The sequence below is a fragment of the Anopheles coustani genome, chromosome X (genome assembly GCF_943734705.1).
Source record: "Anopheles coustani chromosome X, idAnoCousDA_361_x.2, whole genome shotgun sequence".
NCBI classification, from domain to species: domain Eukaryota; kingdom Metazoa; phylum Arthropoda; class Insecta; order Diptera; family Culicidae; genus Anopheles; species Anopheles coustani.
Window position 1 is genome coordinate 2,542,350 of NC_071290.1, and position 13,014 is coordinate 2,555,363.

Consider the following 13,014-nt stretch of genomic DNA (forward strand, 5'->3'; position numbering starts at 1 on the left):
GTCCTACTGGATTATCCTCTTTTTTATTTACTTTATCAATATTTTCTGCCACTTTCTCACCCACCTTTGCTACTGTTTTTTGCCGGATGCGTTCGTGCAAGGGTGTTCACTAATAGGTCCATCGGTTTGCAAACTGAGGGATCGCACACTGATCCCTCTGACCTCCCGGCTGATCAGATAACGCCTCACTGGACCGAGCCTACTTGTTGTTGCCGCGATTATTATTCTGGCCTCATCCTAACAGCTTGCCCCGTCTACTAGTCGTGGCTAATTGGGTGCGATTGTTTTGACCAAGCGCCTTTCCCTGGACGCTCGCCTTCACATTTTCCCACCGAGATAGTGGTGTTACATTACCTTCACTTAATCAACCGAATTCGATCCTTCGCCGGGCGTGAGAAATGGTGATAATCATTTGCCGAACCGAGTGGCGCGTAATAGAAACACCTTCCGAGTAGCCTTTTAACCCCTACACACAGCTTCCCAACATTAATCTCACCGGCTCCCTTCCCTTCTCTCTAGCGTTTGGCAGCTTGCAAACTTGGGTTCGTAAAGCTCTCCTATATTTTGCCAACCAAATGACTGGTCAACGTCTTCACCGACGCGCAAACAAAAAGTAAATCCCTGCGGGAATCCCTCTTACTCTGGACAAGAACACAAGAAAACGGAGGGAACTGTACCGAACCTCTTTTTGGTGCATCAAAAGTCTTAAAGTCTTCTGCGATAATGCCCAAACTAATTGCTGCAATCTCAAAGGGAAGCGGGTAAAATTGAAGTACCAAAAGGTATTAGAGGGAGACGTTGAGGCCAACATTACCCGAGCTCTCGAGCTTCGCATGGCAGTCCATCAAGAAGCTTTGGTTTTTCTTTTTATAGAATAATCTGTTGTGCAAGTTGTATCAGTTTATTACTCTTGACTAAGTAGTAGAAACCAAAAGAAAAACAAACTCGATGTAAAAACTCTTGGTTAAAGGATGATAGAATGGGTACGAACGGCTTATCAGATATAATCTGTTCATCATTAATAGTTCGTTGTTTTGTGCTTCACAGCAGCTTTTTGTTTGGTTTTTTGTTTTGCGAGAGTTTAGGCACTCACTTTAAAGATCTTTCATTGACTGGAAAAATGTTTCAAGCTGAACCTTTTCTTGGTTTCACTCTTGTTTTGCATTTGCAAATACTTGCGCTTCCGTCTTTGAGCTCCGTTGACTGGGTTTGAAGTTTCATAGTCTCCGATTTCTGGATTTGCTATCGGTTTTAGTTCACGCAGCTATTCTAGACATTCAATCAAACATATCAAATCTCTACAACTATCCCTGATCTAATAATCGTTGAGATCGTACGTCCTTCCTCACTATTTAGACACTTTTGTTCCGTAATTTAAAATAATAAGTTGCAAAGAGTTCGCTTCCAAACTTCGATTGAAGTCATTTTTGTGTTTTTTTGGCAATAGAAGAGATGTGAGCGAATATAGTTGGGAAAATTTAATGCAATCGATAGCGGAAAGCTAATGTTTTCCGCTCGAGAAGTACCCATTGCCTCACCCGACCTTACACGTCATAGATTCTGAGCACACGAAGGAAACCAATGGAACCCTTTCATCGGCTGAAAAAGGGTCAAATGGGCTAAGCGGTTTTTGGATACCTTTACCTCGCTTTCCGATCGTCAGGTGGTAGAGGACCAACACTCCCCCATAAAACTCCCAAATTTGACATCATTTTTTTGTGTTATTTCCATGTTTCTCCTTCTTGCTCGGCGTTTTTGTTTTTTCTCGATATAAAAAGACGACTGTGGCCCGGGAAAGCTGCACAAACAGGGCAGGCGCGGCGTGTTACATCGTTTAGTTTTCGTTTTCTTCTAATAATTTTACCCTTGCTACAAGAAAACGGCCTGAAAATTTGCTTGATACGATCGGAAAACAATCGGGTGCCTTTTAAGGAGAGCCTGTTGCCTCGCACACGACATGAAGTTCTGGATCGTCGGGAAGTGGCGAGGGCGTAGTGAAATAAGACACCTGATTGTAGTACCATTCGATCACAATAAGTTCCATTGCAACCTGTCACTAACGGTGGTGCTTCTCGCTCTCTCTCTCTCTATCTATCTATATCCACTCCACTCCAAAGGAGCCTTTCCCCGGAAGCTAAGCAACCGTTCGTGGAGCAGGCGGAAAAGCTGCGTATGGCGCACAAGAGCCAGCATCCGGACTACAAGTACCAGCCGCGGCGCAAGAAGACGAAGCGCTGCTCGGGCGATGACGGAGCGGGTGAGGGTGGAAAGGGTGGCCGGCACTGCTGCAATGAGTACGAGATCGACGTGGAGGCACCGGGGCCGCAGCCGCAGAAGAAACGCCCGCGCCCGACGGTGGCGGCGAAGGAGCAACAGCAGCAGCAGCTTCCATTTATGATCACGGAGCTGCACGAGATGATGATGCAGGGTAAGGGAGGCCGGTCCCGCAAGCTCACGAGCCGGATCTCGTCGGAACCGGCGGTAACGAACGGCGGGGACACTGGCGGTGCGGTCGGCACCGGTGACAGCAACGGCCAGCTCGACCCCGGCACCGAGGGTTCCACGGTCGAGCCGACGGTCGACGTAGGAAATGTGGCGTCGTTCCACGGCATGGAACTACAGCCGGACGGTATCGGGGTGTATGGCAATGGTGCCGCCGGTGGCTACGCAGCCCCATCACACTCGGTGGATCCGTACGGAGGTGGTGGCACCGGTAGCAGCACCGCTGGTTCATCTCCGCAGCCCGATCTGGCCTACCAGACTCAGATCTGCTCGTTTTATCCTCCGGTTTCCAATGGAGGGAACACCATGGGGCTGTTGGGGAACGGAACCCCGACCGGTGACGTCGGCCTACATCAACCACACGAGCTGCAGCTGCAACTACACTCACAGCAACAGCAACTAATTCAACAGCAACAGCAACAGCATCAGCAGCAGCAGCAGCAACAACAACAGCAGCAGCAGCAACAGCACCAGAAGCGTCAGCAACGTCACTATGGCGAATTCTACAACCACTACTTCTCCATGTTCCCGGGCACAACGGTGGGTGTAGGAGTGAGCGCGGATGCGATCGGAGCAGGTATGGAAGGGCGCACCTGTTCGTCCGAGAGCCCGTCGGGCAGTCCGCCGACGATGGGATCACCGCTGAGTGGCGCACCGGGACGCCCGTACCGTCACAGTGTCGTCAGCTCGCCACCGAACCATAGCTCCTCGCCGCTCCATGGCAGCTACTACCATCACCATCATGCGACCGTTTCCGGCTTCCAACCGCCCGAGTACCATTGCCTGAGCGTCATGACGCCGGACGAGGCCGCTATGGCCGGTGGCGGTGGTGAAGCTGGCAGCTACAATCTGCTAGCGACGGCCATCCCCGGTGGCGAGCAGCACCACTACCACCAGCAGGGCCCGCATGTGCTGGTGGCGGATCAACTTCACGTCTCGTTCGACCAGTACATGGGGGGTCCGACGGCTCATCAGCAGCTGCTTCCAGCTGCAGCCGGCACGCGCCGCACCGCCGAAGAGACCGCCAAACGCCAGGGTGACGAGGAGGAGAAAGAGAGCCTGCCGGCAGCGGAGCTCCCGGTGAACGCACCATCCGGTACCCTGCACCACCGCGGCCACCGTCAGCAACAGCACATAGCCGCCGACCTGTCCACCTCGGGCTCGGGCTATCAACACCGCAATGGAAGCGAAACCACCGTCGCAAACACCCTCCCGTCAGCCGAAAAGCAGCGCACCAGCAACGACCAACAGCCGACGCCGCCGTCGGCAACACCACCAGCGACGGCCACTCAGACGCGAGGATCTCTTACGTTCGCGACGTCAGCGGCTAGCGACTGCTCGCCAACGCCAGGACTCGCCTACAGTGCCAGCTATACACCGCTCCACAATGGGCAGGGTGCCAGCCTCGACGAGCGGTACGTGCAGGCCGAGGTCGCCCCCGGTATGCTGTTGCATCATCCCACCCCCGAAGAACAGATCACGCCCTGCGCCATCACCGTCAGCGCGACCGGTGCCATGTTCAACTATCCGACCAACATCCCGTACATGCCACCGATCGGACTTACCACGGTCGACGTTGCCGCTCAACCGCATCACCTCATCCACCAGCACCATCACCAGCAGCAACAGAACCAGCACCAGCACCTCCAGCAGCAGCAGCAGCAGCAGCATCATCAGCAGCTTCAACAGCACCAGCTGCCACTGGTGCAGCAACAACTACACCACGGTCTCGGCAACCATCAGCACCAGCATCAGCACATCCAGTACGCCGCAGCGGGAACCAGTGCCGCTGAACAATTCTACGGCTGCCCCTAGCTCGTCAGCCCGGTCGTGACCTCTGTAAAAAGCTACAAAGTTAGTATAAGCATACGCAAAGTGTACGGAATGTAGCAAACGTCCGTCTCGATAAGAAAGCTCGAACTTCAGATAGCGGTAGAAGTATTAACCTGGCATGATATCCAGGTCCGGGATGGTCCGTGCGGTTACCCCACGCGCATGGGTTCAACTCCCCAAAAGCAAGACGAGTGAGGACTGACTTATCCATTTAAGCAAAGAACAGGAAAAAAATCTAGAAGAAGTAGAAGTTTAGCAGAAGATCGGTACGAAGCGAGAGGCATATGAGAGATCTCCAATAACCATTAGGTTGTGTGTGATGGACGACTGCGCCGAGTTCGAAGAGGAGGGGGAACTACTGCTCAAATCCACTCCTAGAACATTTGTGATGACGTCGTCGAAGCATAAAAAGGATATCTGTGGGCCATTAAGATGGGGGACACACCACAACGTTCTCATGAAAACAGGACGCATAAGTTTGGCACGACTTCGGCATAGTTTTCCAATCAACAAATGATCTGAAAATCACCAACGGAATTCGTAATTGATGATGATATGTGGGGAATGGTTGAAAACATTCATCATCTAACACTTAGATTATCTTTTCCCTTTTGTTTGTTTTTTATTTCCCAACGCCTTTTTTCTTATCAACGTCTCCAAAGTTCTTTTCCATTTTCTTATTCATGCGATCTGCACATTAGTTAAGCCATTTTTTTTAGAAAATTCTTCAACGAGCAGCACCGACAAGTTGTCCCAGTGTAGCTAGACATAAGTCTGGCATTTGTAACATCTGTCATCTTTCCGGTTAGCGAAATTTTTACAAAAAAGTTGAATTACTTACGCAAAGCTATATGACTTTTCACTGGAAAAGTAAAATAGACCTTGCGAGCCTACCAAATGTGCCTAGTTGAACTAAAGTAATGGATTTGATGACGATTCAAGTGGATGGTTTCGACCGGAGCAATGCTGGTGCTCAAGCACCGCAATAGTATTAATAACCTTTTTATGTAAAATGAAAATAAATAAACTCAACTTCACTCAACCCACCGATTGTACCAATTGCATATATGGTCCGGGGGTTTGAGAAACGTGCGAAACGAATGGCACGAGGAAACGTGCTCATCACTCGCAAACGGTATTATTCAAGCTGCTGTATGAGACATTCTTATAGGCCATAATAAACGATACATCCCATCCACGATGTGCGCAGGTTTTCTTACACAGGTACCACTAAAAGTAAGAACAAAGTTTAAGTAAAAAGGTAGAACTTTACTACACTTACTTTTCTCTGGTTAGTGTGAAAAAAAAGGAACAAAGAAAGTTATGACCATCTAAAACTGTTTCTTTATTTATATTCCTTCATTTTACCCAGAAAATCGTTTGCAAAAAACAAAAGATCGTTTGCACTTGATCCGTAACGTTTTCGTATAAGGTTTCGTCAGTGTTAAATCTGTTGCTCCCCGGTGGGGCTCGCGGAAAACATTACGTTCCTCTTACGCTTTTGTACAACGGCCATACATCCGCATCCGTGCGTGAACCCTAACCACACCAACAATCGGTCACACATCTATTCAGGTACGAGATGGGATGGGGATGTTTTTTGGAGACAGAGCCGGAAAATAACGTATGTTTGTGTGTGTTTGTTAAACAAAAAACCGTGATTAAACGAACGTTTGTCATATGCGACCGGAAACTACAAAAAGAACGAACTCGCAAATGTGTATAATGTAACGGAAAAGAGAGAAAAGGTAAAACAAAATATATATGTATACGCGTCATCTCCCAGCATGGCATCAAGATTCGTGAACCCTTCGCGACGAGGTGGCTACGAGTTGCGGATGCCGAGCGCCTGCTCCAGCTCGGCACGCTTCTGGTTAACCTTCGTGAAGAAGTAGCGCGACACCGCCTCCTGCGTCCACGGCTGGTAGTAGAACTCGGCCCGGCGCTCCTCCTCCGGATTGCCGACCACGTCCGTCATCGCCTTGAGGTCGCGCTTCTGCGACACGATCCATTTGTGGATGAACGTCTGCGGGTCCTTGGCGAAGCTGAGGAAGAACTCCCGGTTTGTCTTCAGCTGGTTGATCGTCTCGACCGTGTCGTGGATCTTGCCATCGAGTGTCTGGATCTCCTGCTGGCTCGCGGTGCTCATGAGGAAGCTGTTCATCTGGTTCTTCAGCGAGTCGTCGACCTCGACATCGATGTCGTAGCAGGCCGTCTGCTTGTTGTCCAGGCTGCCCTCGACCGTGATCACGTGGTTGATCACGATCGGGTCGGGTGGGTGCAGCAGCGGATTGAGGCGCTGCGGTATCTCGGCGAACTTCATGCGCTGGCAGCCGAAGATCTGCTCCAGGTACTTGTCGCACACGATGTACTCGCGCTCGTGAGCGTCCTGCAGGCGGTGCGTCTTGATGTACTGCCAAAGGGCCGAGATGATGACCGGGCGCGTTTGCGTGTGCACGCCGAGCAGCCGGGCCAGACGCGGATCGAGCTTGAACTGCAGCGGCTGGTAGTCGAGCAGCAGGAGAATGGTGCAGCGCACGTTACGGTCGCCGGGCCGCTTCACCTGAAACCCGTCCGTCTCCTGGGTCGTGTGCGTCCGGTGCCACTCGACCAGATGATTGTCCGGCCCGTACAGCTCCTTATCCAGCTCGATCACGAGCGACTTGAAGAAGCTGCTGAACTTGCGCTTCACCTTGTTCGGGTCGTTCTTGCTGCCGTCCTCGAGCAGGCGGCCTTCGACCCGCAGCTCCCAGGACGCGACCAGCCCGCTCGCATCGCCACCCATCTGCTGGGCCGGATCCAGCACACCGTCCGGTGGCTCGCGGCTCGGGTAGAACGTGTTCGAGATGAAGATGCGCAGCTTGCGCTTCTGCTTCATTGGACGCTTCAGTGCCTCCTGGATGTCGAGCCGCTTGCGCATAATCGTTGCGTCCAGCTTACGCTCGAAGGCGAGCAGATCCATGTAGGCCTGCGATTCCGGCACCAGGTCACGCACCTTTTGCGGTAGTATCTTGTCCGCCAGCTTCTTTTTCTTCTTTGCCTGGTACTCCCCCCTAACAAAGTATAACAAATCGATGGTTATTTTACAATCAAACAAGCAATACGTAATGAGATTTTACGATAGCCTCTTTTAAAACATAAGTATGTAACAAACAACACATCCGCATGCTGCTACAAACATAATTTTCCAACGTAAAAGTTCACGAAAACATGAAAATCGTGTTACGTGTTGTTCATTGAACATTACCAGAACCGAATCTATATGAAGCGCATTTGTAAGACCGCGTCCACACGGCATCGTAGCGTAGCGATTTTGACACTCCGTCGTAGTGTCAACTATTTTTTATGGCCGTGGCTAAGGCCTCTCGACCAACATTTTCACTACGACGGAGTGTCAAAATCGCTACGCTACTATGCCATGTGGACGCGGGGTAAAATGAATGAAATGAACGGCTCTCCATGAAACGGCGCCGCCCAACATGGATCGAAAAATAAAAACGAATGCAGGTACAGAAGCATTGAAATTGCGTCATCTACCTACTTTGGCCAAGTTCGTACAAGAAACCGACTCATTGCCATTACTTACGGCTTGTGTTGAGACGCGTTGCGGTCGGCGCCGCGTTTGCTACCGCTACCGGAGCTTCCAGCCATCGGAGAACCGCGCATGTTGCCACCCTGATATCCGGCCTGCATTGGTCGCTGGTGGAGATGTTGACTTTGCGGTGGCGGACCACCCATTGGTGGCTGCGGGGAATACCCACGAACCTGGACATGGTCGACATGGAGAATTGGATATGCTATCGTTAGAAGCGATCCCTTGCCGTCTGTAAAATGCGATTGCTGTGCTTACCCCGTATGTGTTTGGTTGGGCTCCGTATGGCCGCATCACCGGTGCACTAGACGGTCCGGGGGAACCATAGCGCTGCGGCATCCCACCGGCTGGCGGAAATCGTTGTGCCATTTTTGTCCAGTGAACGCCACAAAGGATGCACTATTGCATGGCTCACCTGCAGTAAAATTAAATAATGGTTTCCCCTCGCTGAACTGAAACTAAAATGGAGAACGAGCAACGTAATAAAAACAACACCAAATGCTGACAGCGTCGTTCGGTCGCTCATTGAACGCCTGCGACAAATGAGTGCCGACGTTTGTTTTACTTTTCGTCACCGTGAGTTACTTGACGTTTTACATTCGGTTTGTAGCAAGTTGTATACATGTGCTATATGGAAATATTTGAAATGGCTGCTATAACAAAAAAATCTCTATTGCTGATAAATAATTTCGTCGACAAAAGAAATGGCAAAAATACCAGAACAATGAGAAAATTTCTCTACTTGATACCAGCTCTACCAGTTCACCTAATGATGGCAGAAGCACAACAAACCGTTTATATCGTAAACAAAACCAACCAAAACAGGTTTTAATGTATTTCAAACAATACAGAAAGATACAGAAATGATGGTCTGCAAAGGAATTAGCCAAATCGAAAACCAAGTTTGCCGTCTCCTGCTTTTTCCGTGTGTATACGGTGCGTGAAACTAGCCCTTTGCTTTAACTTTGACAGCTTGCACTTTGACAGCTTCTTTCATTTCGGTCGGGTACGTGAGCGTCCCTGCATTAAGGTAGCCATCATTGTCGTAAAAAACCATTGAACGAAGCGGCGCTAGTCGAACTGCTTTTGCAATACAAGTCGTCGGAATTCAACGAATCAAGGTAGGAAAGGAGTAAGACTTTGTCATCTACATCCGATTGCCGTCGGTTTTGCGGAAAGTGTAGCGTTGGCTAAGGAGACGCTTGCTTTTCGGCTCGAGCTGGATTCCGGCTCGCCTGGACGAGTACATCTATTTGCCGTGCGTTACAGTTCACACCTATTGTCTTATTGCCGGGTAGGTAGTTGAGAAGAGTTTTACAAAATGGAGCCGGTATAAAGTTTGCGTGGCTTTGCTCTGTTTCCAGCGTTTCGGACATCTTGCGCTAGTGGTTGAGGCTTTGCAAGCCGGTGGCTGCTAAATCGCGCCCGTGGCTGCGTGTTTTCGACGTGCGCGTCGTTTGTGCTTGCGTGCATGTGTGTACGCGCGCGCGTGTACCTCATCGATAAAAGAAACGACCGTTTGGTTTTAGCCACACATTTACATACCTAGAGCACGTAAGTTTTATCGTCCGCTTGTACGCTGCCATATTGTCAAAATGCATTGAGGTATGTAGAAGGTAAACATGTATTGCAATTTTGTGTTTCTGTTTTATCACAGCAATCCTCGCACTCAGCCAACCAACGATCAACTGGAATAGTGCGATAGCGCGGGCAAAACCGTCACAATAAACTACTCAAGATGGATATAAATTCCATGAGCTTGGATGAAATCATACGGCACCAGAAGCTCCAACGTAACCAAAACGCCGCACGGCCGAAACCACCGGGAGGCAGAGGAGGAGGTCATGCCAATGCATCCGGACATCAGTGGCCGTCGACCAACAGGGGGCAACGCCCAGCGAACCAAGTGCGCGATGCACGCGATGTTATATATACTAAAATTCGAAGCAAAATGACGGACGCTCGAGAAAAACTCGTACAAAAGAACCGGCATATTGATGCGCGGGTTAAGTTACGGAACCGTGCTTACGAGGCACAACGGCGAGCTGCCTTGAACGGTGCCGGAGGTAGCGGTGGTGGCGGCAGACGCCACTCGCACGCAAATTCCAACCGTGGCGGTCATCATCATCGCACAAACCGTCACTACATGGATTTGGATGCGGTTCACGAGTCGAACGGCGACCGGCTGTACACCACATCCAGTGGCGGCCAGAAACGGTCGAGTCGGTCGACGTACATGGATTTGGATGCGGTTCACGAGTCGAACGGCGACCGACATTACAGCACATCCAGTGGCGGCCAGCAACGGTCGAGTCGGTCGACCTACATGGATTTGGATGCGGTTCACGAGCCAGACGACGATCTGCTGTACACCCCGACCCGGCGCCAACCATTATCGCTCCTTGACATCCCGCCGACGCCGCTATCGCGTACGGTGAGCAACGAGATGTGGTCTGACATGCCGCCACTGCCTCGCTTCCGCTCCGGGCTCGGCGGGTCGTCCGACACTCCACTGTCGCCCCTCCGCCCGGTTTCGCTCGTCGATTTGCCGTGGTCCGACCCGTTCGAAAAGTACGAGCGCCTGCCGCGCCCGCAACTGTTCAACCAGCCGGACGCCGCCCTAATGGTGCCATACGAACCGACGCCACGCCAGCCACGCGGAATTCTCCGCAAATCGTCACCGCCACCACCATCGAGCGACGGAGCAAAGGATTACGCGACGAACATCAAGGCTCGGCTCGAGCGCGCCCCAAACGCAGCTGAATCGATGGGCATCTTCGCGAAGATGTCCGATCCCTTCAAGTACAAGCCGGCCGCCCAAAGCAAACCGGCCACCGTGACATCGGCGGTGGTGTACCGCGGCTCGTCGGCGGCTCCTCCGCCACCACCGAAAGCCGGGTACCGTATTGTCGTCAGCAACCTGCATCCTAAAGTTGTCCACGAGGACATCGAGGTAAGTGAAGGTTTGTCACGTGATATGTTTCAACGTGAAATGTAAAACCAAATCAATATCGAGAACGCTAGCGATCATTCACGATTTTGTCTTAATGTGTTTCGTCTTCTTCTCAACTTTAGGAACTTTTCGCTGACATCGGTGACCTGATTGAGACGCGCCTGGTACGCCCGGGCATCGCCGAGGTGATTTACCACACGCTGCAGGATGCAGAGAAGGCAGTGGAAGTGTACCACAATCGCCAGCTGGATGGCCAGCCGATGAACTGTCTGCTGGTGAATCCGCGGTACACTAGCACACAGCAGCCACCGATATTCCACACCTTCTAACAGCCAGCTGTGATAAGTCCCAGGGAAGCCCGCGGGATGCACCCACGGTGGTGGGCGAGTGAGCGGGAGTCGTAACAGTTAGTATATTTCAGGTTAGGAGTTAGGTTCGATTTTGATTGCTATGCAAACAGCCGGAACATCATACGCACGTTTGCATGCGGAGGAAGGAAGCGTACAGGAAAGGTGGCCGATTAGAACTAGCGAGGCGATTCTCATAGGTTTACTGTTTGGTATTGATGCGAGCAATAGTTCCATCGTTCCACTGACCATTATTTTTCTTTTGCTCATTTTTCTTCGATTTTTTAATTCTTCAAAACAAATCAATCATATGTGCAGCGATGAACTCTAATGGTAAAAGGTACCAATCAGAAAAGGAGTTAGGTTCGATTTTGATTGCTATGCAGCTGGAACATCATTCGCACGATTGCATGCGAAATAGGGAAGCATATTGGAAAAGTGTCCAATTAGAGCTGCCGAGACGATTCTCACATATTTGCAGGTTAGTATTGAATGGTAGCAATGCTCCACCGTTTAATTGATCATTATTTTTCCGTTTTCTTCAACTTATTAATTCTTCAAAACATAATGATCATACGTACAGTGATGGAATTTAATTGACAAAAGGTATCAATCGATAGACGACCAGCGTAACAGTTAGTATATTTCAGGAAAAGAGTTAGGTTGGATTGCTATGCAAAAGCTGGAATATCATTTGCACGTATGCATGCGAAGGAAGAAGGTAGGAAAGTCATTCGATTAGAGCTACCGAGGCGATTCTCACATGTTCACAATTTGGTACTGATGGAACAATAGTTCCATCGGGTAACAGACTCACTTTTTTCTTCAAATTTTTTAAATTCCTACGTAAAGCCCTGAAATCTACTTGCAACAAGGCATGCGTCGAACGACCAGCTAGAATATATATGTCGTTTTTTGAGCGTTGGTAGAATCACTAACTAAAGTTTAAATTTCCTTCAAACTTTAATTTAAATTTTCAAACTTATATAGAACACAAACAGAAGAGATGAACGAACGGATAGATCGTATTGTTCCGAATTGGAGGTAAAAACGATAGGAAGCGCAAGAGCGATCAGCTCGCAAGCTCTTTTTTCTTTAGTTTGATGGAAACAAAATTTCCCGCGCGAATAATTCTCTTCTTCTGATTTATATTTTCGTACAAGCTAACGCTTTGCATGAGATGAAATACCAATGAAAAAATGTAAAACTGTGTCCTCAAATCGCCAACTTCTCGCCATTCCTAACGTTACACCGTTGGCCTCTTCATTCATCCGCTTTGGCATGCAACACTTTTTTTTTTAATTCTATTTTAAGTCTAGTATACAGGTCAAATCAAAATTAGTCACAGCTCTCCCCAGCAATCATTTCTACGATAGGAACCTACTTTTCTTTTATTTTGTGGACACAGTTACTATTGTAATCACACTATCAGTATGCGCGTAGCTTAACCTTAAAGGCGTCTTAGGGCATTTTTTTTTCTCTCGCTCGAGTTCAGTCGATAGTTTTTCTTTTTTATTTACCGATAAACCTAATTTGAACGATAAAACGAATATGAACTGGATTGCCAAAAAGCTAACGTTGCGTCCTTTATTCAATAGCCATCCAAATCGCTTTCAATCTATACTTTTTAATTGTTTTTAGGTTAATCCAATGAAAAAGGTAAGGTGGATTTAACAAAAACATGTTCGTGTTAATTAAAATATTCTCCGCTCTATTCTTACATTTTATGGGTATTTATTTCAGAATACAAATTCTATTCAAAGCAGTATAGATATGATGAATGTGAA

At 49.3% G+C, this 13,014-nt stretch overlaps 2 protein-coding genes across 2 annotated transcripts; one reads left to right on the forward strand and one right to left on the reverse strand.

Annotated features, from left to right (window-relative positions):
- Positions 1 to 5,656: 5,656 nt before the first annotated feature.
- Positions 5,657 to 8,430, reverse strand: LOC131268666 (brahma-associated protein of 60 kDa-like). The gene is made up of 3 exons (XM_058270906.1): positions 8,186 to 8,430; positions 7,922 to 8,100; positions 5,657 to 7,388 (listed from the first exon to the last, which is right to left on the reverse strand). Exons 1-3 carry the CDS (start codon positions 8,294 to 8,296, stop codon positions 6,161 to 6,163), a joined length of 1,518 nt encoding a protein of 505 aa, XP_058126889.1. The 5' UTR covers positions 8,297 to 8,430; the 3' UTR covers positions 5,657 to 6,160.
- A 536-nt stretch (positions 8,431 to 8,966) lies between these two features.
- LOC131269791 (uncharacterized) lies at positions 8,967 to 12,803 on the forward strand. Its single transcript, XM_058272306.1, has 4 exons — positions 8,967 to 9,221; positions 9,292 to 9,481; positions 9,585 to 10,880; positions 11,003 to 12,803. The coding sequence occupies exons 3-4, from the start codon at positions 9,666 to 9,668 to the stop codon at positions 11,207 to 11,209; spliced, it is 1,422 nt and encodes a 473-aa protein (XP_058128289.1). The 5' UTR covers positions 8,967 to 9,221; positions 9,292 to 9,481; positions 9,585 to 9,665; the 3' UTR covers positions 11,210 to 12,803.
- Positions 12,804 to 13,014: the final 211 nt, after the last annotated feature.

Excerpts from the sequence above, each read along its gene's own strand:
- LOC131268666 (XM_058270906.1), bottom strand. The coding sequence starts at position 8,296 with ATGGCACAACGATTTCCGCCAGCCGGTGGGATGCCGCAGCGCTATGGT. Across the intron at positions 8,101-8,185 it reads CCCAACCAAACACATACGGG|GTTCGTGGGTATTCCCCGCA; the intron begins GTAAGCACAGCA and ends GACCATGTCCAG. Across the intron at positions 7,389-7,921 it reads AACGCGTCTCAACACAAGCC|GGGGGAGTACCAGGCAAAGA; the intron begins GTAAGTAATGGC and ends ATACTTTGTTAG.
- LOC131269791 (XM_058272306.1), top strand. The coding sequence starts at position 9,666 with ATGGATATAAATTCCATGAGCTTGGATGAAATCATACGGCACCAGAAG. Across the intron at positions 10,881-11,002 it reads TTGTCCACGAGGACATCGAG|GAACTTTTCGCTGACATCGG; the intron begins GTAAGTGAAGGT and ends TCTCAACTTTAG.